The 27,801-nt window shown below is 56.5% G+C and overlaps 1 protein-coding gene across 2 annotated transcripts; it reads right to left on the reverse strand.

Annotated features, from left to right (window-relative positions):
• Positions 1–1,401: 1,401 nt before the first annotated feature.
• LOC145339287 (protein LBH-like) lies at positions 1,402–25,820 on the reverse strand. Of its 2 annotated transcripts, none has more exons than XM_080183706.1 (4): positions 25,645–25,820; positions 5,698–5,797; positions 2,540–2,750; positions 1,402–2,138 (listed from the first exon to the last, which is right to left on the reverse strand). In XM_080183706.1, the coding sequence occupies exons 2-4, from the start codon at positions 5,779–5,781 to the stop codon at positions 2,068–2,070; spliced, it is 366 nt and encodes a 121-aa protein (XP_080039832.1). In that variant the 5' UTR covers positions 5,782–5,797; positions 25,645–25,820; the 3' UTR covers positions 1,402–2,067. The 2 variants fall into 2 exon arrangements, with proteins under 2 accessions (XP_080039832.1, XP_080039833.1); XM_080183707.1 differs by lacking the exon at positions 25,645–25,820 and adding an exon at positions 13,942–13,961.
• Between the last annotated feature and the right edge of the window lie 1,981 nt (positions 25,821–27,801).

The following is a 27,801-nucleotide window of genomic DNA, read 5'->3' on the forward strand; positions in this document are numbered from 1 at the left end:
TGTAGGGTGGAGGGTGTGTATGTGTGCAGTGGGCGTGTGCACAGGGGGAGCGTGTGCGTGCTGAGTTGGGGTGGGGGGGGGGGGTTGGTTGCCTGTGCATGCTGGGGGGGGTGCGTGGTGTGTGCTGATATTTTGGCCTTGGAGGGAGTGCAGAGGAGGTTTACTAGGCTGATACCGGAGTTGAGGGGGTTGAGCTATGAGGAGAGGCTGAATAAACTAGGCTTGTACTCGTTAGAGTTTAGAAGAATGAGGGGAGATCTCATTGAGACGTATAAGATGATGAATGGGATGGATAGGATAGAGGTGGAGAGACTCTTCCCGCTCAAAAAAGACAGTAGGACTAGGGGGCACCGCCTCAAGATAAAGGGGGGGCGGTTTAGAACGGAGTTGAGGAGGAACTTCTTCACTCAAAGGGTGGTGAATCTCTGGAATTCTCTGCCCGTTGAAGTGGTGGAGGCTGCCTCGCTAAATATTTTTAAGACGCGGGTTGATGGGTTCTTGATAAGAGAGGGGATTAAGGGTTATGGGGAGAGGGCGGGAAAGTGGAACTGAGCCACGACAGATCAGCCATGATCTTATTGAATGGCGGGGCAGGCTCGAAGGGCCAGTTGGCCAACTCCTGCTCCTATTTCTTATGTTCTAATGTGTGCAGGAGGTGGTGTGTGTTGGCAGGGAGGTCTGTGTGCAGCAGGTGGGTGTGTGTGCGTGTGTGTGTGTGTGTGGGGCGGGGGGGGGGGGGGATGAGGGGTGTGGGCGGGTGTGTACGGTGGGCTGTGTGCGGGGGGGGGGTGTCTTCATGTGGGGGTCTGTGTGCGGGGGTGGTGGTGTCCAGAGGAGCTGTGTGTGGCAGGCAGGTGTGTGCGGGGGTGTTGTGGGGTGGGGGGGAGCGGGGAGGGGAGCAGTGTGTGTGTGTGTGTGGGGGGGGGGGGGCGGGGGCTGTGCTGTGTGCGGAGACACTTGCTGGTGGTTGTTAGCAGTTAATTGTGTGAAAATTACAGCAGCTTCACCGTTCTACGGTGTGACATTACTGATCTGTCAGACACACAGTCTGTCCTGGGGGGGGGGGGGGGACACAGACACACAGTCTGCCCCGAGAGGGGGGAGACACGTGCAGTCTGCCCCAAGGTGGGGGGGGGGGACACGCACAGTCTGCCCGGGGGACACACACACACACACACACACACACACACACACACAGTCTGAAGGGACAGGCAGCGAGATGAGGGGAAAGGCGGAATCGGGGGGGGGGGGTGGTGGGGGGCGTATTAGGGGAAAGGTAGGGGGGGATGAAGGGGCAGGCGGGCTGGTACAGGGGCAGGAGGAGGGGGGGGTGGTGGTTTGGAAATGTTCCTGTCTAATTCAGGCTGTGGGAGATTTTGACAGATCGAGTGAGATCCCAGCTCCACAGCTAAAAGTAACTTTTAATTAAACAAGATGAAAGATATGCTTTGAACTGGTGTAAAAGTTTGAACTTAATCCCGACGCACTGGAAGAAGAAGATTGGAATTATGGATCGAGTTTTACACAGAATCAAAATAAATCTGCAGTAACAGATTGAACTGAAGTTCTCACATCCTTTACAAACTGCTCCTTCTACCCTGAGCGAGGCTGCGTTCAGTCACAAAACCTCATCATAAAGCCCAAAGCGAGAGACGTCGCAGGCAGGCAGACAGACGAGGTTCTGTCGTGGGCAGACGGACAGACGAGGCTCTGTCGCAGGCAGACGAGGGTCCGTCGCAGGCAGACAGACGAGGCTCTGTTGCGGGCAGACAGACAGACGAGGCTCCGTCGTGGGCAGACAGACAGACGAGGCTCCGTCGTGGGCAGACAGACAGACGAGGCTCCGTTGCAGGCAGACAGACGAGGCTCTGTCGTGGGCAGACAGACAGACGAGGCTCCGTCGCAGGCAGGCAGGCAGACGAGTAGTTAAAACCTCTGTGTAAAAACTCTCTCCATATCTTGACCAAGGAAACCATTCAGCGAGGTAAGTTTTGTCACAGTCTGACTGTGTTGGAGGGTCAGTAACAAGGCCCAGATCGGCAGCAATGTGAGCGCGGTGACTGGGAGTCACTCGTTGCTGGAGGATGGACTGTGTCCTTGTTCTGGGATCCCCTGCTCCATCCGAGCCTCGGCTGGCACTGTTTACAGAGGAGACGAGGTCAGTAACTGGGAAATACAGGGCCCTCCTCACAGCTCCCTCAGACCCTCACCGCCCTCACCCTCACCCCCCTCACCCTCACCCCCTCACCCTCACACACACCCCTCCCCCTCACACACACCCCTCACCCTCAACCCACACCCAATCAACTCCTACCTCACCTCAAGTGGCCCTCCTTCATGTGATATAATCATCCCCACCCACACCTTCCTCCGCCCCACCCGCTCCCTCCATGCCCCCACCACCCACTGTTCCCCCTTGTGCGCGCGCACACCACACACACACACACACACCCCCCCCCACTGCCCCATGCCCTCCGATCCCTCTGCACCCCCCCCCCCCAGCCCACCAGTAGCTTTTCCCCTTCCTGAGCCAGTCTACCTGGATCGCTTTGCGGCTGGACCCCCACTCCAGACTGGGGGATGCCCCCCTCTCCCTCTGCCCCCTGGTCGGTGATGAGGAACTCCTCGGGAGGCCAGCGCAGCTCCCCGCTTTCCACCTCACTCACGTCAGTTGGTTCCACCACAATGGAGGGCAGGCGATCCTTGAGTTTGCACTGACCCTCGTAGGAGTCGCAGGGATCGGGGAAGATCTAGGAGAGAAACGGGGCAGGAGGGGGGAGAAGGTGTGAAGGAAGGGGCGGTGGGTTGGGGGGGAGACATAGAAGAAAGAAGGAGGGAATGAAAGAGAGACGTGGAGATGGGGAGAGAGAGAAGAGAAACTTCCATTATTGCAAACTAGTAGCCAGGGGAGATATTAAAGCCAGTGTTATGGGTGTGGGATCGCAGACTGAACTTGTCTGAGCTGCAAGACCCCAGACTCAGTCCCAGTCCGGCACTGGCTGGTCCTGTCACTGTCCCAGAGAAGCCAGTGTGTACCAGTGCTGGTTCTGTCCCAGAGAAGCCAGTGCTTCCAGTGCTGGTTCTGTCACTGTCCCAGAGAAGCCAGTGCGAACCAGTGCTGGTTCTGTCCCAGAGAGGCCAGTGCTTCCTGTGCTGGTTCTGTCCCAGAGAAGCCAGTGCTTCCAGTGCTGGTTCTGTCCCAGAGAATCCAGTGCTGGTTCTGTCCCAGAGAAGCCAGTGCGCACCGGTGCTGCTTCTGTCCCAGAGAAGCCAGTGCTTCCAGTGCTGGTGCTGTCACTGTCCCAGAGAAGCCAGTGCTTCCAGTGCTGGTTCTGTCACTGTCCCAGAGAGGCCAGTGCTTCCAGTGCTGGTTCTGTCCCAGAGAAGCCAGTGCTTCCAGTGCTGGTTCTGTCCCAGAGAGGCCAGTGCTTCCAGTGCTGGTTCTGTCCCAGAGAATCCAGTGCTGGTTCTGTCCCAGAGAAGCCAGTGTGCACCGGTGCTGCTTCTGTCCCAGAGAAGCCAGTGCTTCCCGTGCTGGTTCTGTCCCAGAGAAGCCAGTGCTTCCAGTGCTGGTTCTGTCACTGGCCCAGAGAAGCCAGTGCATACCAGTGCATGAGTGAAATGAAGATAATAAGGCAGCAATGTGACTGGGAAAAATCTGAAAGTCGACACAGCAGCCAGCACCCAGATTTATTTTGGGTCTCTGGAACTCACACCAATGCCTCCCCAGTTGGCTTGGGGCCATGTGCCCATCACTTGACCTCAGTTCCCCAATTCTCCTCAAGCCTCCGTCCCGTCATTAACCTCTACTCCCTCAGGAGAATGAGCAGGGTATATAGCGGCAGGGATATGAGCTGCAGATATCTCAATAGTTAAAATATTAATGCTCAGTGAGTTTCTGGCGAGGTGTATATCAAAGGAGGGTAGTCTGGTCCAGCTGTCCAAGCCTGAATCTATCCTGCTGGGTGTAAAGGAATGGGAGTGACCAGGGCACGAGAACGGGAAGAGTGTGTCGGTACATGGGGACTGTGTGTACAGTAACTGGGTGTGTAGGTACATGGGGAGTGTGTGTACAGTAACTGGGTGTGTAGGTGCATGGGGACTGTGTGTACAGTAACTGGGTGTGTTGGTACATGGGGAGTGCGTGTACAGTAACTGGGTGTGTAGGTACATGGGGAGTGTGTGTACAGTAACTGGGTGTGTAGGTACATGGGGAGTGCGTGTACAGTAACTGGGTGTGTAGGTACATGGGGAGTGTGTGTACAGTAACTGGGTGTGTCGGTACGTGGAGAGTGTGTGTACAGTAACTGGGTGTGTTGGTATATGGGGAGTGTGTGGACAGTAACTGGGTGTGTGGGTACATGGGGAGTGTGTGTACAGTAACTGGGTATGTTGGTATATGGGGAGTGTGTGGACAGTAACTGGGTGTGTGGGTACATGGGGAGTGTGTGGACAGTAACTGGGTGTGTCGGTACATGGGGAGTGTGTGTACAGTAACTGGGTGTGTAGGTACATGGGGAGTGTGTGTACAGTAACTGGGTGTGTAGGTACATGGGGAGTGCGTGTACAGTAACTGGGTGTGTAGGTACATGGGGAGTGTGTGTACAGTAACTGGGTGTGTAGGTACATGGGGAGTGTGTGTACAGTAACTGGGTGTGTTGGTATATGGGGAGTGTGTGGACAGTAACTGGGTGTGTGGGTACATGGGGAGTGTGTGGACAGTAACTGGGTGTGTGGGTACATGGGGAGTGTGTAGACAGTAACTGGGTGTGTCGGTACATGGGGAGTGTGTGTACAGTAACTGGGTGTGTCGGTATATGGGGAGCGTGTGGACAGTGGGTGTGTGGGTACATGGGGAGTGTATGTACAGTAACTGGGTGTGTAGATACATGGGGAGTGTGTGTACAGTAACTGGGTGTGTCGGTATATGGGGAGTGTGTGGACAGTGGGTGTGTGGGTACATGGGGAGTGTGTGTACAGTAACTGGGTGTGTAGATACATGGGGAGTGTGTGTACTGTAACTGGGTGTGTAGGTACATGGGGAGTGTGTGGACAGTAACTGGGTGTGTAGGTACATGGGGAGTGTGTGGACGGTAACTGGGTGTGTAGGTACATGGGGAGTGTGTGTACAGTAACTGGGTGTGTGGGTACATGGGGAGTGTGTGGACAGTAACTGGGTGTGTAGGTACATGGGGAGTGTGTGTACTGTAACTGGGTGTGTAGGTACATGGGGAGTGCGTGTACTGTAACTGGGTGTGTAGGTACATGGGGAGTGTGTGTACAGTAACTGGGTGTGTCGGTATATGGGGAGTGTGTGGACAGTGGGTGTGTGGGTACATGGGGAGTGTGTGTACAGTAACTGGGTGTGTAGGTACATGGGGAGTGTGTGTACTGTAACTGGGTGTGTAGGTACATGGGGAGTGTGTGGACAGTAACTGGGTGTGTAGATATGTGGGGGAGGAATGTGTACAGGCACTCCCCGAATCCCCCTCCACTCCCCGAATCCCCCTCCACTCCCCGAATCCCCCTCCACTCCCCGAATCCCCCTCCACTCCCCGAATCCCCCTCCACTCCCCTGATTCTTGCTCAGTCCCACACCAGATGCACCCCTGCCCCTCCACTCCCGCCCAACTCCCTCCCCTCTGCACGCTGCCTGTGCCCCCGTAACCCAGAGGGGTCTCGGGCAGATGCTCATACCTGGAAGGGAAGTCTGTTTTCATCGTGTTTGAGGCCCAGTTCCTCGCTCGAGGGTTTGCAGCTGTTTATTATCACGTCCGTCATCTTGGCTCACACTTCCCTGAGAATGACAGGTCGGAGACGATACCGTTTATTGCTGCCCCTTCATTCCCCGTTACCCCTACACGGTGCCACAGGCAACTCTCTGTGTCCAGTCCCCTGACCCTTTCCCAACTCCTTCCCCCAACCCCCCCTCCCAACTCTCCAGCCTCCTCCTCCCCCCAAACCCCCTCCCAACTCTCCAGGCTCCTCCTCCCCCAACCCCCCCTCCCAACTCTCCAGCCTCCTCCCCCAACCCCCCTCCCAACTCTCCAGCCTCCTCCTCCCCCCAAACCCCCTCCCAACTCTCCAGCCTCCTCCCCCAACCCCCCCTCCCAACTCTCCAGCCTCCTCCTCCCCCCAAACCCCCCCTCCCAACTCTCCAGCCTCCTCCTCTAAACCCCCTCCCAACTCCCCAGCCTCCTCCTCCCCCAACCTCCCCTCCTAACTCTCCAACCTCCTCCCCCAACCCCCCCCTCCCAACTCTCCAGCCTCCCCCCCCAACCCCCCCTCCCACAACTCTCCAACCTCCCCCCCCAACCCCCCTCCCACAACTCTCCAACCTCCCCCCCCAACCCCCCTCCCACAACTCTCCAACCTCCTCCCCTCCCAACTCTCCAGCCTCCTCCTCCCCCCAATCTCCCCTCCCAACTCTCCAGCCTCCTCCTCCCCCCAATCTCCCCTCCCAACTCTCCAACCTCCTCCTCCTCCAACCTCCCCCTCCTCCAACCCCCCCTCCCAAACTCTCCAGCCTCCTCCTCCTCCAACCTCCCCTCCAGGGTCACCCTCATCCTCACCTCAGTCCCAGTTCTCCAATGCCCCCCCCCCCGCGCCCCCCCCCCCCATGTCCAATTCTACGCCTCCACTCCCCAGTCTCTGCACACAATCTGTTTCTCAGTCTCACAGCAACCCCCCCACACCCACAAGCCTGCACTCCACCTGACTGTCCAGCTTTTCATGGAGTCTACAAGCAGGAGGAGGCCATTCATTTTGATCATGGCTGATTATCGAATTCAATATCCTGATTCCCCCCCACCCCCATATCCCTCGATCCCTTTAGCCCCCAAGAACGATATCTAATTCCTTCCTGAAATCACACAACGTTTTGGCCTCAACTACTTTCTGTGGGAGTGAATTCCACCGCTCTCTGGGTGAAGAAATTTCTCCTCACCTCAGCTCTAAAAGGTTCACCCCTTATCCTCAAACTATCACCCCCTAGTTCTGGGCTCCCCCCACCATGGGGAACATTCTTTCTGGATCTACCCTGTCTAACCCTGTTAGAACTTTCTAAGTTTCTCTGAGATCCCCCCCCCCCTCGCTCTGCTAAACTCCAGTGAATATAATCCCACGGTTGCGCGGGGCTAGGAGAGTGGAGAATCCTGGGGTTCCCCAGGAACAGGAATATGGGGTTCCAAGGGGGTGGTCCCTGGGCACAAGGGGGTGGAAGTCTCCGGGTACAGGGGGGTGGGAGTCTCCGTTTATAGATGGATAGGGTGGGGTCCCAGGTACAAGAGAGTGGGGGTGCAGGGGGGGGTGGGATTCCTGGGTAGAGAGGGGTGGGGGAACCTGTGTACAGGATGATGATGTTGGCGAGAGGGAGGTCCTCGGGTACAGGAGAGTGGGGGAGAGGTCCCCGGGTACAGGAAGGTGAGGGGAGGGGTTCCTGGGTGCAGGAAGGTTGGCGGGGTGGGGGGGGTGGGGTTCCCTGGGTACTGGAGGGTTGGGGGGGGGTGGCATCCCTGGGTACAAAAGGGTGGGGGAGGGGGGATCCCTGGGCACAGGAGGGTGAGAGAGGGGGGGATCCCTGGGCACAGGAGAGTGAGGGAGGGGGGATCCCTGGGCAAAGGAGAGTGAGGGAGGGGGGATCCCTGGGCACAGGAGAGTGAGGGAGGGGGGATCCCTGGGCACAGGAGGGTGAGGGAGGGGGATCCCTGGGCACAGGAGGGTGAGGGAGGGGGATCCCTGGGCACAGGAGGGTGAGGGAGGGGGGGATCCCTGGGCACAGGAGGGTGAGGGAGGGGGATCCCTGGGCACAGGAGGGTGAGGGAGGGGGATCCCTGGGCACAGGAGGGTGAGGGAGGGTTCCCTGGGCACAGGAGGGTGAGGGAGGGGGATCCCTGGGCACAGGAGGGTGAGGGAGGGGGATCCCTGGGCACAGGAGGGTGAGGGAGGGGGATCCCTGGGCACAGGAGGGTGAGGGAGGTGGCGGGGGGTGCTGGCAGCTGCTGCAACCAGACACAGACCCCCGACTGACAAAGTCTAAGAGAAAGCAGCCTTCCTTCCGGGGACTCTGCTGTGTCACGTACGCGCCGACACCAGCAGTTTGGAGAGCAGCACCACGCCGTGGGGACCCGTGGCTCAGTGAGTCTGCGGCAGCACTGACTCACTCGATGGAGGACCCGCTACGTGAGTTCAGTCTCTCCATTCGACTCAAGACTGATGGCCAAGATTGGTGAGCCTACGGCCCAAACAACTCATCTCCCCGTCTCGTCTGCTCACCGAACCTCGCATTTCGAGGGGGGGGGTCAAGTGATCCAAAAATGCTTCAGAGGAATGTAGGCCGACAAAACACGAGGCGATATTAGGGATAGATAGGCAGTAACTTGGTCAACAGGGTGGGCTTTTAAGTCGGAGCTTAAAAAGGAGGAAGGAACGAACAAGGCAGTAGGATTCAGGGAGGGAATTCCAGAGCTCGGGGATCCCAGGCAGCCGAGGGCACGGCCCCCAGTGGTGGAGCGATGGGAATCGGCGGGGAGGGGGGTGCTGAAGAGGACGGAATTGGAGGAGCGCAGAGATCTCAGAGGCGAGTGTAGGAGGTTACAGAGATGGGGAGGGGGTGTAGGGGGCTGGAGGAGGTTACAGAGATAGGGAGGGGGTGTAGGGGCTGGAGGGGGTTACAGAGATAGGGAGGGGGTGTAGGGGGCTGGAGGGGTTACAGAGATAGGGAGGGGGTGTAGGGGGCTGGAGGGGGTTACAGAGATAGGGAGGGGGTGTAGGGGGCTGGAGGGGGTTACAGAGATAGGGAGGGGGTGTAGGGGGCTGGAGGGGGTTACAGAGATAGGGAGGGGGTGTAGGGGCTGGAGGGGGTTACAGAGATAGGGAGGGGGTGTAGGGGGCTGGAGGGGGTTACAGAGATAGGGAGGGGGTGTAGGGGCTGGAGGGGGTTACAGAGATAGGGAGGGGGTGTAGGGGCTGGAGGGGGTTACAGAGATAGGGAGGGGGTGTAGGGGGCTGGAGGGGGTTACAGAGATAGGGAGGGGGTGTAGGGGCTGGAGGGGGTTACAGAGATAGGGAGGGGGTGTAGGGGCTGGAGGGGGTTACAGAGATAGGGAGGGGGTGTAGGGGGCTGGAGGAGGTTACAGAGATAGGGAGGGGGTGTAGGGGCTGGAGGAGGTTACAGAGATAGGGAGGGGGTGTAGGGGGCTGGAGGGGGTTACAGAGATAGGGAGGGGGTGTAGGGGGCTGGGGGGGTTACAGAGATAGGGAGGGGGTGTAGGGGCTGGAGGGGGTTACAGAGATAGGGAGGGGGTGTAGGGGCTGGAGGGGGTTACAGAGATAGGGAGGGGGTGTAGGGGGGCTGGAGGAGGTTACAGAGATAGGGAGGGGGTGTAGGGTGTTGGAGGAGGTTACAGAGATAGGGAGGGGGTGTAGGGGGCTGGAGGAGGTTACAGAGATAGGGAGGGGGTGTAGGGGCTGGAGGAGGTTACAGAGATAGGGAGGGGGTGTAGGGGCTGGAGGGGGTTACAGAGATAGGGAGGGGGTGTAGGGGGGCTGGAGGAGGGTTACAGAGATAGGGAGGGGGTGTAGGGTGTTGGAGGAGGTTACAGAGATAGGGAGGGGGTGTAGGGGGCTGGAGGAGGTTACAGAGATAGGGAGGGGGTGTAGGGGCTGGAGGGGGTTACAGAGATGGGGAGGGGGTGTAGGGGGCTGGAGGAGGTTACAGAGATAGGGAGGGGGTGTAGGGGCTGGAGGAGGTTACAGAGATAGGGAGGGGGTGTAGGGACTGGAGGGGGTTACAGAGATAGGGAGGGGGTGTAGGGGGCTGGAGGGGTTACAGAGATAGGGAGGGGGTGTAGGGGCTGGAGGGGGTTACAGAGATAGGGAGGGGGGTGTAGGGGCTGGAGGGGGTTACAGAGATAGGGAGGGGGTGTAGGGGCTGGAGGAGGTTACAGAGATAGGGAGGGGGTGTAGGGGCTGGAGGGGGTTACAGAGATAGGGAGGGGGTGTAGGGGCTGGAGGAGGTTACAGAGATAGGGAGGGGGTGTAGGGGCTGGAGGGGTTACAGAGATAGGGAGGGGGTGTAGGGGCTGGAGGGGGTTACAGAGATAGGGAGGGGGTGTAGGGGGCTGGAGGAGGTTACAGAGATAGGAGGGGGGTGTAGGGGGCTGGAGGAGGTTACAGAGATAGGGAGGGGGTGTAGGGGGCTGGAGGGGTTACAGAGATAGGGAGGGGGTGTAGGGGCTGGAGGGGGTTACAGAGATAGGGAGGGGGTGTAGGGGGCTGGAGGAGGTTACAGAGATAGGGAGGGGGTGTAGGGGCTGGAGGGGGTTACAGAGATAGGGAGGGGGTGTAGGGGCTGGAGGGGGTTACAGAGATAGGGAGGGGGTGTAGGGGGCTGGAGGGGTTACAGAGATAGGGAGGGGGTGTAGGGGCTGGAGGGGGTTACAGAGATAGGGAGGGGGGTGTAGGGGCTGGAGGGGGTTACAGAGATAGGGAGGGGGTGTAGGGGCTGGAGGAGGGTTACAGAGATAGGGAGGGGGTGTAGGGGCTGGAGGGGGTTACAGAGATAGGGAGGGGATGTAGGGGCTGGAGGGGTTACAGAGATAGGGAGGGGTGTAGGGGGCTGGAGGGGGTTACAGAGATAGGGAGGGGGTGTAGGGGGCTGGAGGGGGTTACAGAGATAGGGAGGGGGTGTAGGGGCTGGAGGGGGTTACAGAGATAGGGAGGGGGTGTAGGGGGCTGGAGGAGGTTACAGAGATAGGGAGGGGGTGTAGGGGCTGGAGGAGGTTACAGAGATAGGGAGGGGGTGTAGGGGCTGGAGGAGGTTACAGAGATAGGGAGGGGGTGTAGGGGCTGGAGGGGGTTACAGAGATAGGGAGGGGGTGTAGGGGGCTGGAGGGGTTACAGAGATAGGGAGGGGTGTAGGGGCTGGAGGGGTTACAGAGATAGGGAGGGGGTGTAGGGACTGGAGGGGGTTACAGAGATAGGAGGGGGTGTAGGGGGTGGAGGGGGTTACAGAGATAGGGAGGGGGTGTAGGGGCTGGAGGGGGTTACAGAGATAGGGAGGGGGGTGAAGGGGCTGGAGGGGTTACAGAGATAGGGAGGGGTGTAGGGGCTGGAGGAGGTTACAGAGATAGGGAGGGTGTGTAGGGGCTGGAGGGGGTTACAGAGATAGGAGGGTGTAGGGGCTGGAGGGGGTTACAGAGATAGGGAGGGGGTGTAGGGGGCTGGAGGGGGTAGGGGGCTGGAGGGGGTTACAGAGATAGGGAGGGGGTGTAGGGGCTGGAGGGGGTTACAGAGATAAGGAGGGGGTGTAGGAGCTGGTGGTTAGTCCCTGTCTCTACCACCCTTTCAGGCAGGGAGTTTCAGATTCTCGCCACTCTCTGGATGAAAGGCTTTCTTCTCAGAGAAGGAGCAGCTATTGGAGATGTTGGCAGCCTGGAAAGTGGATAAGTCTCCAGGTCCAGACAATTGTGCCCCAGGGAGCCAAGTGGGATCCCACTCACCTGACGAAGGGGCAGCGCTCCGAAAGCTAGTGGCTTTTGCTACCAAATAAACCTGTTGGACTTTAACCTGGCGTTGTTGAGATTTCTTAGTGACTGGAGGCCAGTGTCCTGTGGCGTGCCTCAGGGATCTGTGCTGGGTCCCCAGTCATTCAACATTTACATAAATGACATTGATGGTCGAGGGGGGGGGGGACGGTGTTAGGATCAGTAAGTTTGCGGGTGACACAAAGGTTAACAGGACGAATATCCTGGGATAGAGGAAGATGTAGACGCAAAGGTCACATAGGCAGATAATTGACAGATGGAACTTAACCCTGGAAAGTGTGAGGTGGTGAAGGAGTAACTGGGCAAGGAACGAATAGTAGGACACTAGGAAGTCCTGTGGGACAAAGGGATCTGGGTGTGTGGTTGTCCACAGATCTCCGAAGACGGAAGGACATGGTAAAGTTTAAAGTTTATTTATTAGTGTCACAAATAGGCTTAGATTAACAGTGCACTGCCCTAGTAGGGAGGTGGAGAAGGCATTGTGGGGCACTTGTCTTTTTTTAGTCAATCGAGGAACAGATTACTAAAGCGGTCGCGATGGAGTTGTCAGGAAGTTTGGTGAGGCCGCAGCACTGTGTGCAGTTCTGGATGGGTTTTTTTTTAAAATTTGAACTCGGAGGTTTCTCATGTGTGGCCGCAGACTCGAAAGCCCTCGCTACGCTGGGTGGTTCGAACCCCCTCTACATCTCGCGCCTCTTGTCTGAAATCCACGTGCACCCGGTTACTGAATCCTCAGGATATTTTGTCCACCCCTATCAGATCCCCTCCCCTCAGCCTTGTCCACTCGGAGGGACAACCTCAGGCTAACCAGCCCCCTCTTCAAGGACCCTGTGTCTCTTGTTCTGTCAAACTGACTCCAAACATTAACCCTACTTCTCTCTCTCTCCGCAGATAGCCCTGCTGAGTTTTTCCAGAGCTTTGCAACGGCTTTTAGATCTTTCATACCGATTTCTAAACGCGTTGCCATCTGCAGAAGACCACAAGCAACAGACTTAGCAGCCGCGAGGGTGTCCAGAGGTGCAAAGGGCTCTCCCAGTTCTTGGCCGATGCACAGTCTGGGTTTCACACCCCTGGATGATTTGGAGGGAGTCCTGCTGCTTTTGCTTACAGCCCCTGATTTGACAGCTCCGAAAGACTTCCAGTGGGAGTTAGTTGGGATGGCCACGGTGCTGCAGACACTGGGACAGACACTGGTTGTCTTGCCGGTAGAGGGAGTGTAAAAATCAGGAGGCAAAGCGGTAATGGAAGAGGAGAGGATGTGCACCAGGTTACAGGAGGGAAGGATGTTTCTCTGAAGCAGCCTTTCTAACACATTCCTAACCGTCAACAGGAAACCAGCATCTAACTTCATGGTGAGAAAGGCCCAGATGCACTGTCTGTAAACGTCCCGACCCAGACACACTGTCTGTCTGTAAACATCCGACCCAGACGCACTGTCTGTCTGTCTGTAAACGTCCCGACCCAGACGCACTGTCTGTCTGCAAACATCCCGACCCAGACACACTGTCTGTCTGCAAACATCCCGACCCAGACGCACTGTCTGTCTGCAAACATCCCGACCCAGACGCACTGTCTGTCTGCAAACATCCCGACCCAGACACACTGTCTGTCTGTCTGCAAACATTCCAACCCAGACACACTGTCTGTCTGCAAACATCCCGACCCAGACACACTATTCTGTCTGCAAACATCCCGACCCAGACACACTGTCTGTCTGTCTGCAAACATTCCAACCCAGACACACTGTCTGTCTGCAAACATTCCAACCCAGACACACTGTCTGTCTGCAAACATCCCGACCCAGACGCACTGTCTGTCTGTCTGCAAACATTCCAACCCAGACACACTGTCTGTCTGCAAACATCCCGACCCAGACGCACTGTCTGTCTGTCTGCAAACATTCCAACCCAGACACACTGTCTGTCTGCAAACATCCCGACCCAGACACACTGTCTGTCTGTCTGCAAACATCCCGACCCAGACACGTTGTTTACAAACACTGAAACTAACCCAGGGTGAGAGAGGAACGATGTGAATGTTTCCATGAGGAATTGAGTGATGTCTGTGCCTCTCTCCCCCCCCCCACCACCCCGAGGCCCGGCCTCTCTCCCCCCCCCCCTCGCCCCGAGGCCCGGCCTCTCTTCCCCCCCCCCCCCCACCCCGAGGCCCGGCCTCTCTCCCCAACCCCCCCACCCCGAGGCCCGGCCTCTCTCCACCCCCCGCCCCCCGAGGCCCGGACTTGCTGCCACTGCATGTTGAGCTCAGCTGTATTTTGAGCCACAGGCTGAGCCTCCAGCAGCTGAAGAGGAAGTGAACCAGGAACCACAGTGTTTAAAATCGTGCTCAGATGGGTAGCAGGCAGGGGTGAGCGAGAGGAAGAGGTTAGCTGCATTACTCAGCCTCAGAAAGTCAACACAGAACCGTGCTGTCAATCTTCGTAATGCCTGAGAGATTTAGACATTGGGTGCACCCAGGCTTTCACAGACACTGCTCGATACTCATCTTCTTATCACTTCCACACTTTCTTTAATAAACCCTGCAAACTATGCTTGGGGGTGGAGTACACTGTGACAGACTGAGGGAGCGCCGCACTGTCAGAGGGTCAGTGCTGAGGGAGCGCCGCACTGTCAGAGGGTCAGTGCTGAGGGAGTGCCGCACTGTCAGAGGGTCAGTGCCGAGGGAGCGCCGCACTGTCAGAGGGTCAGTGCCGAGGGAGCGCCGCACTGTCAGAGGGTCAGTGCCGAGGGAGCGCCGCACTGTCAGAGGGTCAGTGCTGAGGGAGCGCCGCACTGTCAGAGGTCAGTGCTGAGGGAGCGCCGCACTGTCAGAGGGTCAGTGCTGAGGGAGCGCCGCACTGTCAGAGGGTTATGTTTTGGACATTACCGTACTAATTATGCTTAGAAAATCTTTCAGAGAAGGTGCCTTATAGAAACAAGTCTCTTCCTAAAATGTCAATATGACAGGAACTAGTAAATTCAGGAAGCATCACTCAAGGAACACAGTTCATAGTCAGAGAGTCATCGAGGTTTACAGCACGGAAACAGGCCCTTCGGCCCAACTTGTCCATGCCACCCTTTTAAACTACTAAACTAATCCCAATTTCTGGGTTTGGCCCATATCCCTCGGTACACATCTTACCCATGTAACTGTCTAAATGCTTTTTCAAAGATAAATTTGTACCCGCCTCTACTACTTACTACCTCTAGCAGCTCGTTCCAGACACTCACCACCCTCTGTGAGAAAAAATTGCCCCTCTGGACCCTTTTGTACCTCTCCCCTCTCACCTTAAACCTATGTCCTCCAGTTTTAGACACCCCTACCTTTGGGAAAAGATATTGACTATCTCCCTGATCTGTGACCCTCATTATTTTATAGACCTCTATAAGATCACCCCTCAGCCTCCTACACTCCAGAGAAAAAAGCCCCAGTCTATCCCAGCCTCTCCTTATAACTCAATCCATCAAGTCCCAGTAGCATCCTAGTAAATCTTTCCTGCACTCTTTCTAATTTAATAATATCCTTTCTATAATAGGGTGACCAGAACTGTACACAGTATTCCAAGTGTGGCCTTACCAATGTCTTGTACAACTTCAACAAGACGTCCCAACTCCTGTATTCAGCGTTCTGACCAATGAAACCAAGTAATCCAGAATGCCTTCTTCACCACTCTGTCCAGCTGTGACTCCACTTTCAAGGAGCTATGAATGTTTACCCCTAGATCCCTTTGTTCTGTAACTCTCCCCAACGCCCTACCATTAACTGAGTAAGTCCTGCCCTGGTTCAGTCGACCAAAATGCATCACCTTGCATTTATCTAAATTAAACTGTATCTGCCATTCGTCAGCCCACTGGCCCAATTGATCAAGATCCCTTTGCAATTGGAGATAACTTCTTCACTGTCCACTCTGCCCACCGAACTTGGTGTCATTTGCAAACTTACTAACCGTGCCCCCTATATTCTCATCCAAACCATTAATATAAATGACAAATAACAGTGGGCCCAGCACTGATCCCTGAGGCACACCGCTGGTCACAGGCCTCCAGTTTGAAAAACAACCCTCTACGACAGAGCCAATTTTGTATCCATTTAGATACCTCACCCTGGATCCTGTGAGATTTAACCTTATGCAACAACCTACCATGCGGTCCCTTGTCAAAGTTCTTGCTAAAGTCCATGTAGACAACATCAACTGCACTGCCCTCATCTACCTTCTTGGTTACTCTTTCAGAAAATCAATCAAATTTGTGAGACATGATTTTCCACTCACAAAGCCATGCTGACTGTCCCTAATCACTCCTTGTGTCTCTAAATGCCTGTGGATTCTGTCTCTCAAATACCTTCCAACGATTTACCCACCACAGATGTGAGACTCACTAGCCTGTAGTTCCCAGGCTTTTCCCTGCAGCCCTTTTTAAACAAAGGCACGACATTTGCCACTCTCCATCTTCAGGCACCTCACCGGTGACTATCGATGATTCAAATATCTTGGCTAGGAGACCCGCAATTCCTCCCTAGCCTCCCACAATGTCCTGGGAAATACTTCATCGGGTCCCGGGGGGTTATCTACCTTGATGCACTTTAAGACTTCCAGCACCTCCTGCTCTGTAATATGTACACTCCTCAAGACACCACTATTTATTTCCCCAAGTTCCCAATAACCACACTTTTTTCAAAAGTAAATACTGATGAGAAATATTCATTTAGGATTTCACCCATCTCTTGTGGATCCGTACAAGGATAGAGGTGGAGAGACTCTTCCCGCTCAGAAAGGACAGTAGGACTAGAGGCACAGCCTCAAGATAAAGGGGGGGGGGGGGGCGGTTTAGAATGGAGTTGAGGAGGAACTTCTTCACTCAAAGGGTGGTGAATCTCTGGAATTCTCTGCCCGTTGAAGTGGTGGAGGCTGCCTCGCTAAATATTTTTAAGACGCGGTTGATGGGTTTTTGATAAGAGAGGGGATTAAGGGTTATGGGGAGAGGGCGGGGAAAGTGGAACTGAGCCACGACAGATCAGCCATGATCTTATTGAATGCGGGGCAGGCTCGAAGGGCCAGATGGCCTACTCCTGCTCCTATTTCTTATGTTCTTATGTACACGGATGACCTTGTTGATCCTTAAAGGGTCCGACTCTCTCCCTTGTTCCTCTTCTGCCCTTTATGTATTTGTAGAAGCTCTTTGGATTCTCCTTACCTTATCTGCCAAAACTATCTCGTGCCCTCCCCCTTTTTGCCCTCCTGATTTCTCTCTGAACTCTCCTCCTACACCCCCTACACTCTTCAAGAGATCCACTTGGCCCCAGCTGCCTATGCCCCTTTCCTTCTTCTTGACCAGGGCCTCAATATCCCGAATCTTCCAGGGTTCCCGACTTCTGCCAACCTTGGCCTTCCCTCTAAGAGGAATGTGTTACTACAGAGAATTTCTGAGCTCCGGCCTCTCTGATGTAGGGATAGATTTGGACTGGCTGTCTGCGAGGTGGGGGGGGGGTGGTCTGGGAGATTCGCATCAACACTTTTTTTTGCAACTGATGAGGAAAGTTTAATTCTTCATGGGTTTGAGAACATCCCAACTTTCACCCATCCCTCGATCAAGTTCGCAAACCACAAGGTTGGCTAACTGAGATGTTATTACAACCCCAGCGCCAGTGGGTATAGGAATGCGGGATAGTGCAGGTCAATGCCTGGGGAAGAGGTGATGCGGGAGGGAGGGCTTTAGATTCCTGGGTCACTCGGTCCATTTCTGAGTAAGGTGGCGCCTAAACCGGAATGGGACTAATGCGGGGAGTTTCTCCGCTGCTGTTGTGTGTGGGGGGGTAAGCGGGGTTAAACTAATTTGGCGAGGGGTGGGGGGGTGTGTCGATACGTTGGGGAATGATGCAAGCGCAGAAGAAGGAAGAAGAAACTGGTCGGTCTCGAAGGCAGAGTGATTGCGGACTCGTGAAGCACAAGGAAATAACGTGGCAAAGCCGGATTTGAATGCGGTCCTCGTTAGCCTGCGCATAAGGCTGATGAGTTGAGGGTGTGGATTAACGCACGGGAGTTTGATATTTTTGCTGTCGCAGAGACGTGGATGTTGTGGGGGGGGGAGGGGGGCAGGACTGGCAAGCCTCAGGAGAGACGTGTGGTAGCCGGGGGTTGGGGGGGGGGGGAGGTTGTAAAGGAGGATGTGGTGACACACACTGATCAAAGAGTTAATTATTGCAGAAAGGAGAGATGACATCTTAGAAGTATAAAAGCGCATAAAAGTCTGGAGTCTGATGTCGCAGCCGTATAGAACGCTGGTTAGGCCACGTTTGGAGTCCAGTTCTGGTCGCCACACACTCCCAGAAGGACGTGGAGGCTTTGGAGAGGGTGCGGGGGAGGTTTACCAGCCTGGTATGGAGGGTCTTAGCTGTGAGCAGAGATGGGGCAAACTGGGGCTGTCCTCCCTGGAAAGACGGAGAATGAGGGGGCGACCTAATAGAGGTGTGTAAAATTATGAGGGGGTGTGGATAGGGTGAACAGTGGGAAGGTCGGAGGATCACGAGGGGTCAAGGTTTGGGGGTGGGGGGAGGGTGGGGGGCGAGGTTTAACTCCGAAATCAGAGGGACGTTCTTTCCTCAGAGGGTGGTGGGGACCTGGAATGCGCTGCCAGGCAGGGTGGTGGAGGCGGACACGCTGGGATCGTTTAGGACTTATCCGGATAGTGACACGAGCAGACTGGGAATGGAGGGGTACAAACCAATGGTCTGGTTGGACCAATGAGCGGCGCAGGCTTGGAGGGGCCGAAGGGCCTGTTTCCTGTGCTGTACTGTTCTTTGTTCTAGAAGGTTCCTCAAACTATGGGTAGAACTTAGGAACAGAAAGGGGGCAATTGCATTGCTGGAAGTGTATTATAGACCACCCCCAGACAGTCAGGGAGTGATGGAAGGGCAGATACGTAGGGGAATCTCTGAGAATTGTACGAATGATGGGGTAATAATAAAAACAGGGGCTTTCAACCTCCCGAACATTCGAATGCATCCAGGAGAGCGTTCCGTGTCCCTTAAGAAGTCCTACTGCACTTGAAGGCAGGAGGATGACCAGGAAAGATTAGGGACAAATCTGTGTGTGTGTGTGTGCGTGTGTGCGTGTGCGTGTGTGTGTGCGTGTGTGTGTGTGTGTGTGCGCGTGTGCGTGTGTGTGTGCGCGTGTGTGTGTGTGCGTGTGTGTGTGCATGTGTGTGTGCGTGTGTGTGTGTGCGTGTGTGCGTGTGTGTGTGTACGTGTGTGTGCGTGTGTGTGCGTGTGCGTGTGTACGTGTGTGTGCGTGTGTGTGTGTGTGTGTGTGCGTGTGTGTGTGTACGTGTGTGTGCGTGCGTGTGTGTGTGTGCGTGCGTGTGCGCGTGTGCGTGTGTGCGTGTGCATATGTGTGTGCGTGTGTGTGTGTACGTGTGCGTGTGTGTGTGCGTGTGCGTGTGCGTGTGTGTGTGTGCGTGTGTGTGCGTGTGTGTGCGTGTGTGTGCGTGTGCGTGTGCGTGTGTGTGTGTGCGTGTGTGTGCGTGTGTGTGTGCGTGTGTGTGCGCGTGTGTGTGTGTGTGTGCGTGGAGCCGGATGTGTTTTTAAATGAGTATTTTTGTATCTGTATTGACGACGCAGAAGAATGATGTAGGTATAGAAATTAGGGAGGGGCACTGTCATTGAGTTGAACAACTCAACACTGAGAGGGAGGAAGTAGAGAGCTAAGAGTGGATAAATCCCCAGGCCCAGATGAGATGTATTCCGCACCATCCCCCACCCCCTTCCAGGCAACTGTGTGAGGCGAGGGGAGGTGGGAGGGGGACTGCGGGGCTCCCGTCTCTAATTTCCAATTCCTCTCTGGTGAGGATTGGAGGAAGTAACGTGATTCCATTATTCGAAAAGGGAAGTAGGAAAAACAAATGAGGCCGGTGAGTGTAACCTGAGTGGAAAAATCCTGAGGGGCTGAATTAATCTCAAACTTACAAAGGCAAGGATCAGTCAAGGATAGTCAGCATGGTTTGTCAAAGGAACCTCATGTCTTGATTGAACTTGTCGCGGAGGTGCCCAAGTTTGTAGATGAGGGCAGTGCAGTTGGTGTAGTCCACACGGACTTCAGTAAGGATTTTGACAAGGTCCCACACGGGAGACTGATGAAGAGGAACCATGGGATCCATGGAACTCACAGCAATATTCCAATCTCTGATACACAGTGCAATATAGATAGATAGGTTTCTGAGAGACAGGGGAATTAAGGGTTATGGGGAGAAAGCGGGAAAGTGGAACTGATCCACTTCAGATCAGCCATGATCTTATTGAATGGCGGGGCAGGCTCGAAGGGCTAGATGGCCGACTCCTGCTCCTATTTCTTATGTTCTTATGGGTCCATTGTTATTTGTCATTTATATTAATGAGAATATTGGATGAGAATATAGGGGGCATGGTTAGTAAGTTTGCAGATGACACTAGTGGCATAGCGGGGACTGAAGAAAGTTATCTCCAATTGGGATCTTCATCAGTTGGGCCAGTGGGCTGATGAATGGCAGATGGAGTTTAATTTAGATAAATGCGAGGTGATGCATTTGGTCGATTGAACCAGGGCAGGACTTACTCAGTTAATGGTAGGGCGTTGGGGGAGAGTTACAGGACAGAGAGATCTAGGGGTACAGGTTCATAGCTCCTTGAAAGTGGAGTCACAGGTGGACAGAGTAGTGAAGAAGGTATTCGGCATGCTTGGTTTCATCGGTCAGAACATTGAATACAGGAGTTGGGACGTCTTGTTAAAGTTGTACAAGACATTGGTAAGGCCACACTTGGAATACTGTGTACAGTTCTGGTCACCCTATTATAGAAAGGATATTATTAAACTAGAAAGAGTGCAGAAGAAATTTACTAGGATGCTACTGGGACTTGACAGATTGAGTTATAAGGAGAGGCTGGATAGACTGGGACTTTTCCCTCTGGAGTGTAGGAGGCTGAGGGGTGATCTTATAGAGGTCTATAAAATAATGAGGGGCACAGATCAGCTAGATAGTCAATATCTTTTCCCAAAGGTAGGGGAGTCTAAAACTAGACGGCACAGGTTTAAGGTGAGAGGGGAGAGATACAAAAGTGTCCAGAGGGGCAATTTTTTCACACAGAGGGTGGTGAGTGTCTGGAACGAGCTGCCAGAGGGAGTAGTAGAGGTGGACGTGATTTTGTTATTTAAAAAGCATTTAGACAGTTATGTAAGTAAGATGGGTATAGAGGGATATGGGACAAACGTGGGCAATTGGGACTAGCTTAGGGGTTTAAAAAAAGGGTGGCATGGACAAGATGGGCCGAAGGGCCTGTTTCCCTGCTGTAAACCTCTGTGACTCTCAATCCCTGATACACTGTGCAATATGACAACTCCTGGTGCTCAGAGGGATATTACAATCCCCAATACACTGTGCAATATGACAACTCCTGGTGCTCAGAGGGATATTACAATCCCCGATACACTGTGCAATATGACAACTCCTGGTGCTCAGAGGGATATTACAATCCCCGATACACTGTGCAATATGACAACTCCTGGTGCTCAGAGGAATATTACAATCCCTGATACACTGTGCAATATGACAACTCCTGGTGCTCATAGGAATATTACAATCCCTGATACACTGTGCAATATGACAACTCCTGGTGCTCAGAGGAATATTACAATCCCTGATACACTGTGCAATATGACAACTCCTGGTGCTCAGAGGAATATTACAATCCCTGATACACTGTGCAATATGGCAATTCCTGGTCTCAGAGGAATATTACAATCCCTGATACACTGTGCAATATGACAACCCCTGGTGCTCAGAGGAATATTACAATCCCTGACACACTGTGCAATATGACAACCCCTGGTGCTCAGAGGAATATTACAATCCCTGACACACTGTGCAATATGACAACCCCTGGTGCTCAGAGGAATATTACAATCCCTGATACACTGTGCAATATGGCAATTCCTGGTGCTCAGAGGAATATTACAATCCCTGATTCACTGTGCAATATGACAACTCGTTACAAAGAGAGTGACATTAACCCTTGGTAATGTGGGCTGAGGGACTGCTGCTTAAGCTGAGAGTTTTCCCTGAGTGGGGGGGGGTGGCCCACAGCTCCTTCCATCTGTTTTTCCATGGGTTCCTGAGAGCTGCCAAAACTCAGAAATCAGTTGGGGGGGTGGGGGGCAGTGGGGGTTGCGAAATCAGCCCCAGGGTTTAGCGACAGCCTCTGTATTCTGCTGCCCAACAGAGAAGAGGTGATTTCTTCTTAGTTACAGGAAAATGATGTCAAGGAAACACACAGGATGTCAGTAATGTAGAAGAGAAAGTTCATCAGCGAAAACAAACTGGTTTCACACTGTTTGTTAATAAAGGGGGCATGGTGGAGGGGGCGCAGAGAGAGAGGAGGGGGCGCAGAGAGAGAGGAGGGGGCGCAGAGAGAGAGAGGAGGGGGCGCAGAGAGAGAGGAGGGGGCGCAGAGAGAGAGAGGAGGGGGCGCAGAGAGCGAGGAGGGGGCGCAGAGAGAGAGGAGGGGGCGCAGAGAGAGAGGAGGGGGCGCAGAGAGAGAGGAGGGGGCGCAGAGAGAGAGGAGGGGGCGCAGAGAGAGAGGAGGGGGCGCAGAGAGAGAGGAGGGGGCGCAGAGAGAGAGAGGAGGGGGCGCAGAGAGAGAGGAGGGGGCGGAGAGAGAGAGGAGGGGGCGCAGAGAGAGAGGAGGGGGGCGCAGAGAGAGAGGAGGGGGGCGCAGAGAGAGAGGAGGGGGCGCAGAGAGAGAGGAGAGGATAGAGAGAGAGGAGGGGGTGCAGAGAGAGAGGAGGGGGCAGGGAGAGAGAGGAGGGGGCGCAGAGAGAGAGGAGGGGGCAGGGAGAGAGAGGAGGGGGCGCAGAGAGAGAGGAGGGGGCGCAGAGAGAGAGGAGGGGGCGCAGAGAGAGAGGAGGGGGTGCAGAGAGAGAGGAGGGGGCGCAGAGAGAGAGGAGGGGGTGCAGAGAGAGAGGAGGGGGCAGAGAGAGAGGAGGGGGCGCAGAGAGAGAGGAGGGGGCGCAGAGAGAGAGGAGGGGGTGCAGAGAGAGAGGAGGGGGCAGAGAGAGAGGAGGGGGCGCAGAGAGACAGGAGGGGGCAGAGAGAGAGAGGAGGGGGTGCAGAGAGAGAGGAGGGGGTGCAGAGAGAGAGGAGGGGGCAGAGAGAGAGAGGAGGGGGCGCAGAGAGAGAGGAGGGGGTGCAGAGAGAGGAGGGGCAGAGAGACAGGAGGGGGGCACAGAGAGAGACGAGGGGGCGCAGAGAGAGAGGAGGGGGGCACAGAGAGAGAGGAGGGGGTAGAGAGAGAGAGGAGGGGGTAGAGAGAGAGGAGGGGCGCAGAGAGAGAGGAGGGGGCAGAGAGAGAGAGGAGGGGGTGCAGAGAGAGAGGAGGGGGTGCAGAGAGAGAGGAGGGGGCAGAGAGAGAGAGGAGGGGGCGCAGAGAGAGAGGAGGGGGGCACAGAGAGAGACGAGGGGGCGCAGAGAGAGAGGAGGGGGGCACAGAGAGAGAGGAGGGGGTAGAGAGAGAGAGGAGGGGGCGCAGAGAGAGAGGAGGGGGTAGAGAGAGAGAGGAGGGGGGCACAGAGAGAGAGGAGGGGGTAGAGAGAGAGAGGAGGGGGTAGAGAGAGAGAGGAGGGGGCGCAGAGAGAGAGGAGGGGGTAGAGAGAGAGAGGAGGGGGTAGAGAGAGAGAGGAGGGGGTAGAGAGAGAGAGGAGGGGGTAGAGAGAGAGAGGAGAGGGCGCAGAGAGAGAGGAGGGGGTGCAGAGAGAGGAGGGGCAGAGAGACAGGAGGGGGGCACAGAGAGAGACGAGGGGGCGCAGAGAGAGAGGAGGGGGGCACAGAGAGAGAGGAGGGGGTAGAGAGAGAGAGGAGGGGGTAGAGAGAGAGGAGGGGCGCAGAGAGAGAGGAGGGGGCAGAGAGAGAGAGGAGGGGGTGCAGAGAGAGAGGAGGGGGTGCAGAGAGAGAGGAGGGGGCAGAGAGAGAGAGGAGGGGGCGCAGAGAGAGAGGAGGGGGTGCAGAGAGAGGAGGGGCAGAGAGACAGGAGGGGGGCAGAGAGACAGGAGGGGGGCACAGAGAGAGACGAGGGGGCGCAGAGAGAGAGGAGGGGGGCACAGAGAGAGAGGAGGGGGTAGAGAGAGAGAGGAGGGGGTAGAGAGAGAGAGGAGGGGGCGCAGAGAGAGAGGAGGGGGTAGAGAGAGAGAGGAGGGGGTAGAGAGAGAGAGGAGGGGGTAGAGAGAGAGAGGAGGGGGTAGAGAGAGAGAGGAGAGGGCGCAGAGAGAGAAGGGGGCGCAGAGAGAGAGAGGAGGGGGGCAGAGAGAGAGGATGGGGCGCAGAGAGAGAGGAGGGGGCGCAGAGAGAGAGGAGGGGGGGCAGAGAGAGAGGAGGGGGCGCAGAGAGAGAGGAGGGGGCGCAGAGAGAGAGGAGAGGATAGAGAGAGAGGAGGGGGCAGAGAGAGAGGAGGGGGGCACAGAGAGAGAGGAGGGGGGCACAGAGAGAGACGAGGGGGCGCAGAGAGAGAGAGGAGGGGGCGCAGAGAGAGAGGAGGGGGCGCAGAGAGAGAGGAGGGGGCAGAGAGAGAGAGGAGGGGGCGCAGAGAGAGAGGAGGGGGTGCAGAGAGAGGAGGGGCAGAGAGACAGGAGGGGGGCACAGAGAGAGACGAGGGGGCGCAGAGAGAGAGGAGGGGGGCACAGAGAGAGAGGAGGGGGTAGAGAGAGAGAGGAGGGGGCGCAGAGAGAGAGGAGGGGGCGCAGAGAGAGAGGAGGGGGTAGAGAGAGAGAGGAGGGGGTAGAGAGAGAGAGGAGGGGGTAGAGAGAGAGAGGAGGGGGCGCAGAGAGACAGGAGGGGGGCACAGAGAGAGACGAGGGGGCTCAGAGAGAGAGAGGAGGGGGCAGAGAGAGAGAGGAGGGGGGGCAGAGAGAGAGGAGGGGGGCACAGAGAGAGACGAGGGGGCTCAGAGAGAGAGAGGAGGGGGCAGAGAGAGAGAGAGAGGAGGGGGTGCAGAGAGAGAGGAGGGGGCAGAGAGAGAGGAGGGGGCAGAGAGAGAGGAGGGGGCGCAGAGAGAGAGAGGAGGGGGCAGAGAGAGAGAGGAGGGGGTGCAGAGAGAGAGAGGAGGGGGCAGAGAGAGAGAGGAGGGGGCGCAGAGAGACAGGAGGGGGGCACAGAGAGAGACGAGGGGGCTCAGAGAGAGAGAGGAGGGGGCAGAGAGAGAGAGGAGGGGGGGCAGAGAGAGAGGAGGGGGGCACAGAGAGAGACGAGGGGGCTCAGAGAGAGAGAGGAGGGGGCAGAGAGAGAGAGGAGGGGGCGCAGAGAGACAGGAGGGGGGCACAGAGAGAGACGAGGGGGCTCAGAGAGAGAGAGGAGGGGGCAGAGAGAGAGAGGAGGGGGGGCAGAGAGAGAGGAGGGGGGCACAGAGAGAGACGAGGGGGCTCAGAGAGAGAGAGGAGGGGGCAGAGAGAGAGAGGAGGGGGCAGAGAGACAGGAGTGGGGCACAGAGAGGAGAGGAGGGTGTGTAGAGAGAGAGCGGGGGGGGCACAAAGAGAAAGGGGGGGGCAGACAGAACTGGGAGAGGTGTGTGGGGTGGGGGGGATGCAGTGAAAGATTGGATGGGGACAGTTTTGGACAGAGAGAGAGAGATGGATGGAGACAGAACACAGTGAGTTCAAACCACCCGAAACTGAAACATTCTGTTGAGCGAAACAGGAAGAGACAAAGAGATTCGCATGCAGAAAGCAGTTATTGTACAAGTGATGGTATTTCTGCTTCCCCCCCCCCACCTACTCCTGAGACCGACCCTTCCCCCCCCGCCACCCCTCCACCCCCCCCACACACTTTAACAGCACAAATTAACAACTCCAAAACTGCTTCAACCAAAGCCAGTGCCCCCAGCGGCTCACCCTCCCGGACATTTGCCCATCTCTCGTCCCTGTTACTTTGCTAACTAACCTCAAGCTCTCTGTCACATGCCAGTGCAGACGGTCTGACAGGGTTTTGTGCCCTCGATCCCAGCCGTCTGACTGACCGATCTCTGCCCCAGCCTCTCCCCCACTCCCCCCGCACAACCCCCCCCCCGCTTCCCCGAGTCCCAGGCAACTCACCGCAAAGATCAGGGATCCAGCTCAGTAACAGTGCGGTGTTGAGACAGCCAGAGAGAGAGAGAGAGAGAGAGAGACAGTATCACTAAAACACAGGCGCCCTGAGCCTCAGAGAGAGCAGCGGGAGGAGTCTTGCTTACATAGTATATGACCAAGCGCAGTGACATGTGTCAAACATGGAAGGAACAACACCTGCCTCTCTACAGGCTGCATTTAAAGGGATGGGTCAGGTCCTGGGTGACGGGAGTTACACTTCCTTCTGAGATTCGAGACTCCTCTCGCCAAATGCTGCCTCCACTGGGCATCAACTGAGCTCGGCAGAGTGGTGGGAGAGGGAGATACAGAGAGGGAGGGGGAGAAGGAAGGTTGTGGGGGGGGGGGGGAAGGAAACAGAGGAGTGAGAAAGGGGAAGAGAGGTGGACAAGGAGAGAGAGAGAGAGAGAGAGAGGGGGGGAGGGAGAATGGGAGGGGGAGGAAGGGAAAGAGGAGGAGGGGGCGCAGAGAGAGGGGGGGGTGCAGAGAGAGAGGAGGGGGCGCAGAGAGAGGAGGGGCCACAGGGGGGCACAGAGAGAGGAGGGGGCACAGAGAGAGGAGGGGGCGCAGAGAGAGGAGGGGCCACAGGGGGGCACAGAGAGAGGAGGGGGTGCAGAGAGAGGAGGGGGCGCAGAGAGAGGAGGGGGCGCAGAGAGAGGAGGGGGTGCAGAGAGAGGAGGGGGCGCAGAGAGAGGAGGGGGCGCAGAGAGAGGAGGGGGTGCAGAGAGAGGAGGGGGTGCAGAGAGAGGAGGGGGCGCAGAGAGGAGGGGGTGCAGAGAGAGGAGGGGGCGCAGAGAGAGGAGGGGGCGCAGAGAGAGGAGGGGGCGCAGAGAGAGGAGGGGGTGCAGAGAGAGGAGGGGGCGCAGAGAGAGGAGGGGGCGCAGAGAGAGGAGGGGGTGCAGAGAGAGGAGGGGGCGCAGAGAGAGGAGGGGGCGCAGAGAGAGGAGGGGGCAGAGAGAGAAGGGGGGGCAGAGAGAAAGGAGGGGGCGCAGAGTGGGGGTGCAGAGAGAGAGGAGGGGGCGCAGAGAGAGGAGGGGCCACAGGGGGGCACAGAGAGAGGAGGGGGCGCAGAGAGAGAAGGGGGCGCAGAGAGAAAGGAGGGGGCGCAGAGAGAGGAGGGGGCGCAGAGAGAAGTGGGTGCAGAGAGAGGAGGGGGCGCAGAGAGAGGAGGGGGCGCAGAGAGAGGAGGGGCCACAGGGGGGCACAGAGAGAGGAGGGGGCGCAGAGAGAGGAGGGGCCACAGGGGGGCACAGAGAGAGGAGGGGGCGCAGAGAGAGGAGGGGATGCAGAGAGAAGTGGGTGCAGAGAGAGAAGGGGGCACAGAGAGAGGAGGGGGCAGAGAGAGGAGGGGCCACAGGGGGGCACAGAGAGAGGAGGGGGCGCAGAGAGAGGAGGGGGCAGAGAGAAAGGAGGCGGCGCAGAGTGGGGGGCAGAGAGAGAGGAGGGGGCAGAGAGAGGTGGGGGCACAGAGAGAGAGAGGTGGGGGCACAGAGAGGAGGGGGCAGAGAGGAGGGGGCATGGTGGAATGGAGTGAATCGGAGAGGCAGGGGATGAGAAGGCGAGGGAGAATGGGGAGGGGGAGATGGACGGTGCGGGGGGGGAAGAGGGGGAGAGTGTTGTCTACAGGAGAATGACCCCAGGGTGGTTTAGTTTGAGGTGTGTTATTTTAATGGCAACTTCCTCTCTATTTCCTGCTCTGGGGATTTATGACAAGATGTCCAGTAACTCCATCAATACAACAGATACTCAATGAGGATTATTCTGAATAACACTTCCTCCCCGCTCCACCCCCCCCACCTCAACTGAACACTCCAACATTTTCAAACAATAATCGATGGGTGAAATCTTACCCAAGTGTTGGCTGATGGTGTGTTTTTGGGTTGTATCTTATACCGCATTAGCGATCATCTTCAGCGTCTCTCCAGCAACGTGCTCCCTCTAACTCACCCACCACTCCATGGCTGTACTCTCTGGGAACTCTGGGTTCCCCAGTGCTTGTTCCACGATGGCTGGCAGACACCACCCTGCTTTTCGAAGGGGGGCCCCCTCACCCAGGATGCTGGAGAGAGGTGGAGCAGAGGCGGGACACACTCTATCCCCACTCCAGGCTTCCAGCAGGATCGCTGC

Source organism: Carcharhinus amblyrhynchos, unplaced genomic scaffold, assembly GCF_965287045.1.
Source record: "Carcharhinus amblyrhynchos unplaced genomic scaffold, sCarAmb.v2.hapA scaffold_384, whole genome shotgun sequence".
NCBI classification, from domain to species: Eukaryota; Metazoa; Chordata; class Chondrichthyes; order Carcharhiniformes; family Carcharhinidae; genus Carcharhinus; species Carcharhinus amblyrhynchos.

Excerpts from the sequence above, each read along its gene's own strand:
- LOC145339287 (XM_080183706.1), bottom strand. The coding sequence starts at position 5,781 with ATGACGGACGTGATAATAAACAGCTGCAAACCCTCGAGCGAGGAACTG. Across the intron at positions 2,751-5,697 it reads AAAACAGACTTCCCTTCCAG|ATCTTCCCCGATCCCTGCGA; the intron begins GTATGAGCATCT and ends TTTCTCTCCTAG. Across the intron at positions 2,139-2,539 it reads CCAGCCGCAAAGCGATCCAG|TGCCAGCCGAGGCTCGGATG; the intron begins GTAGACTGGCTC and ends CTCTGTAAACAG.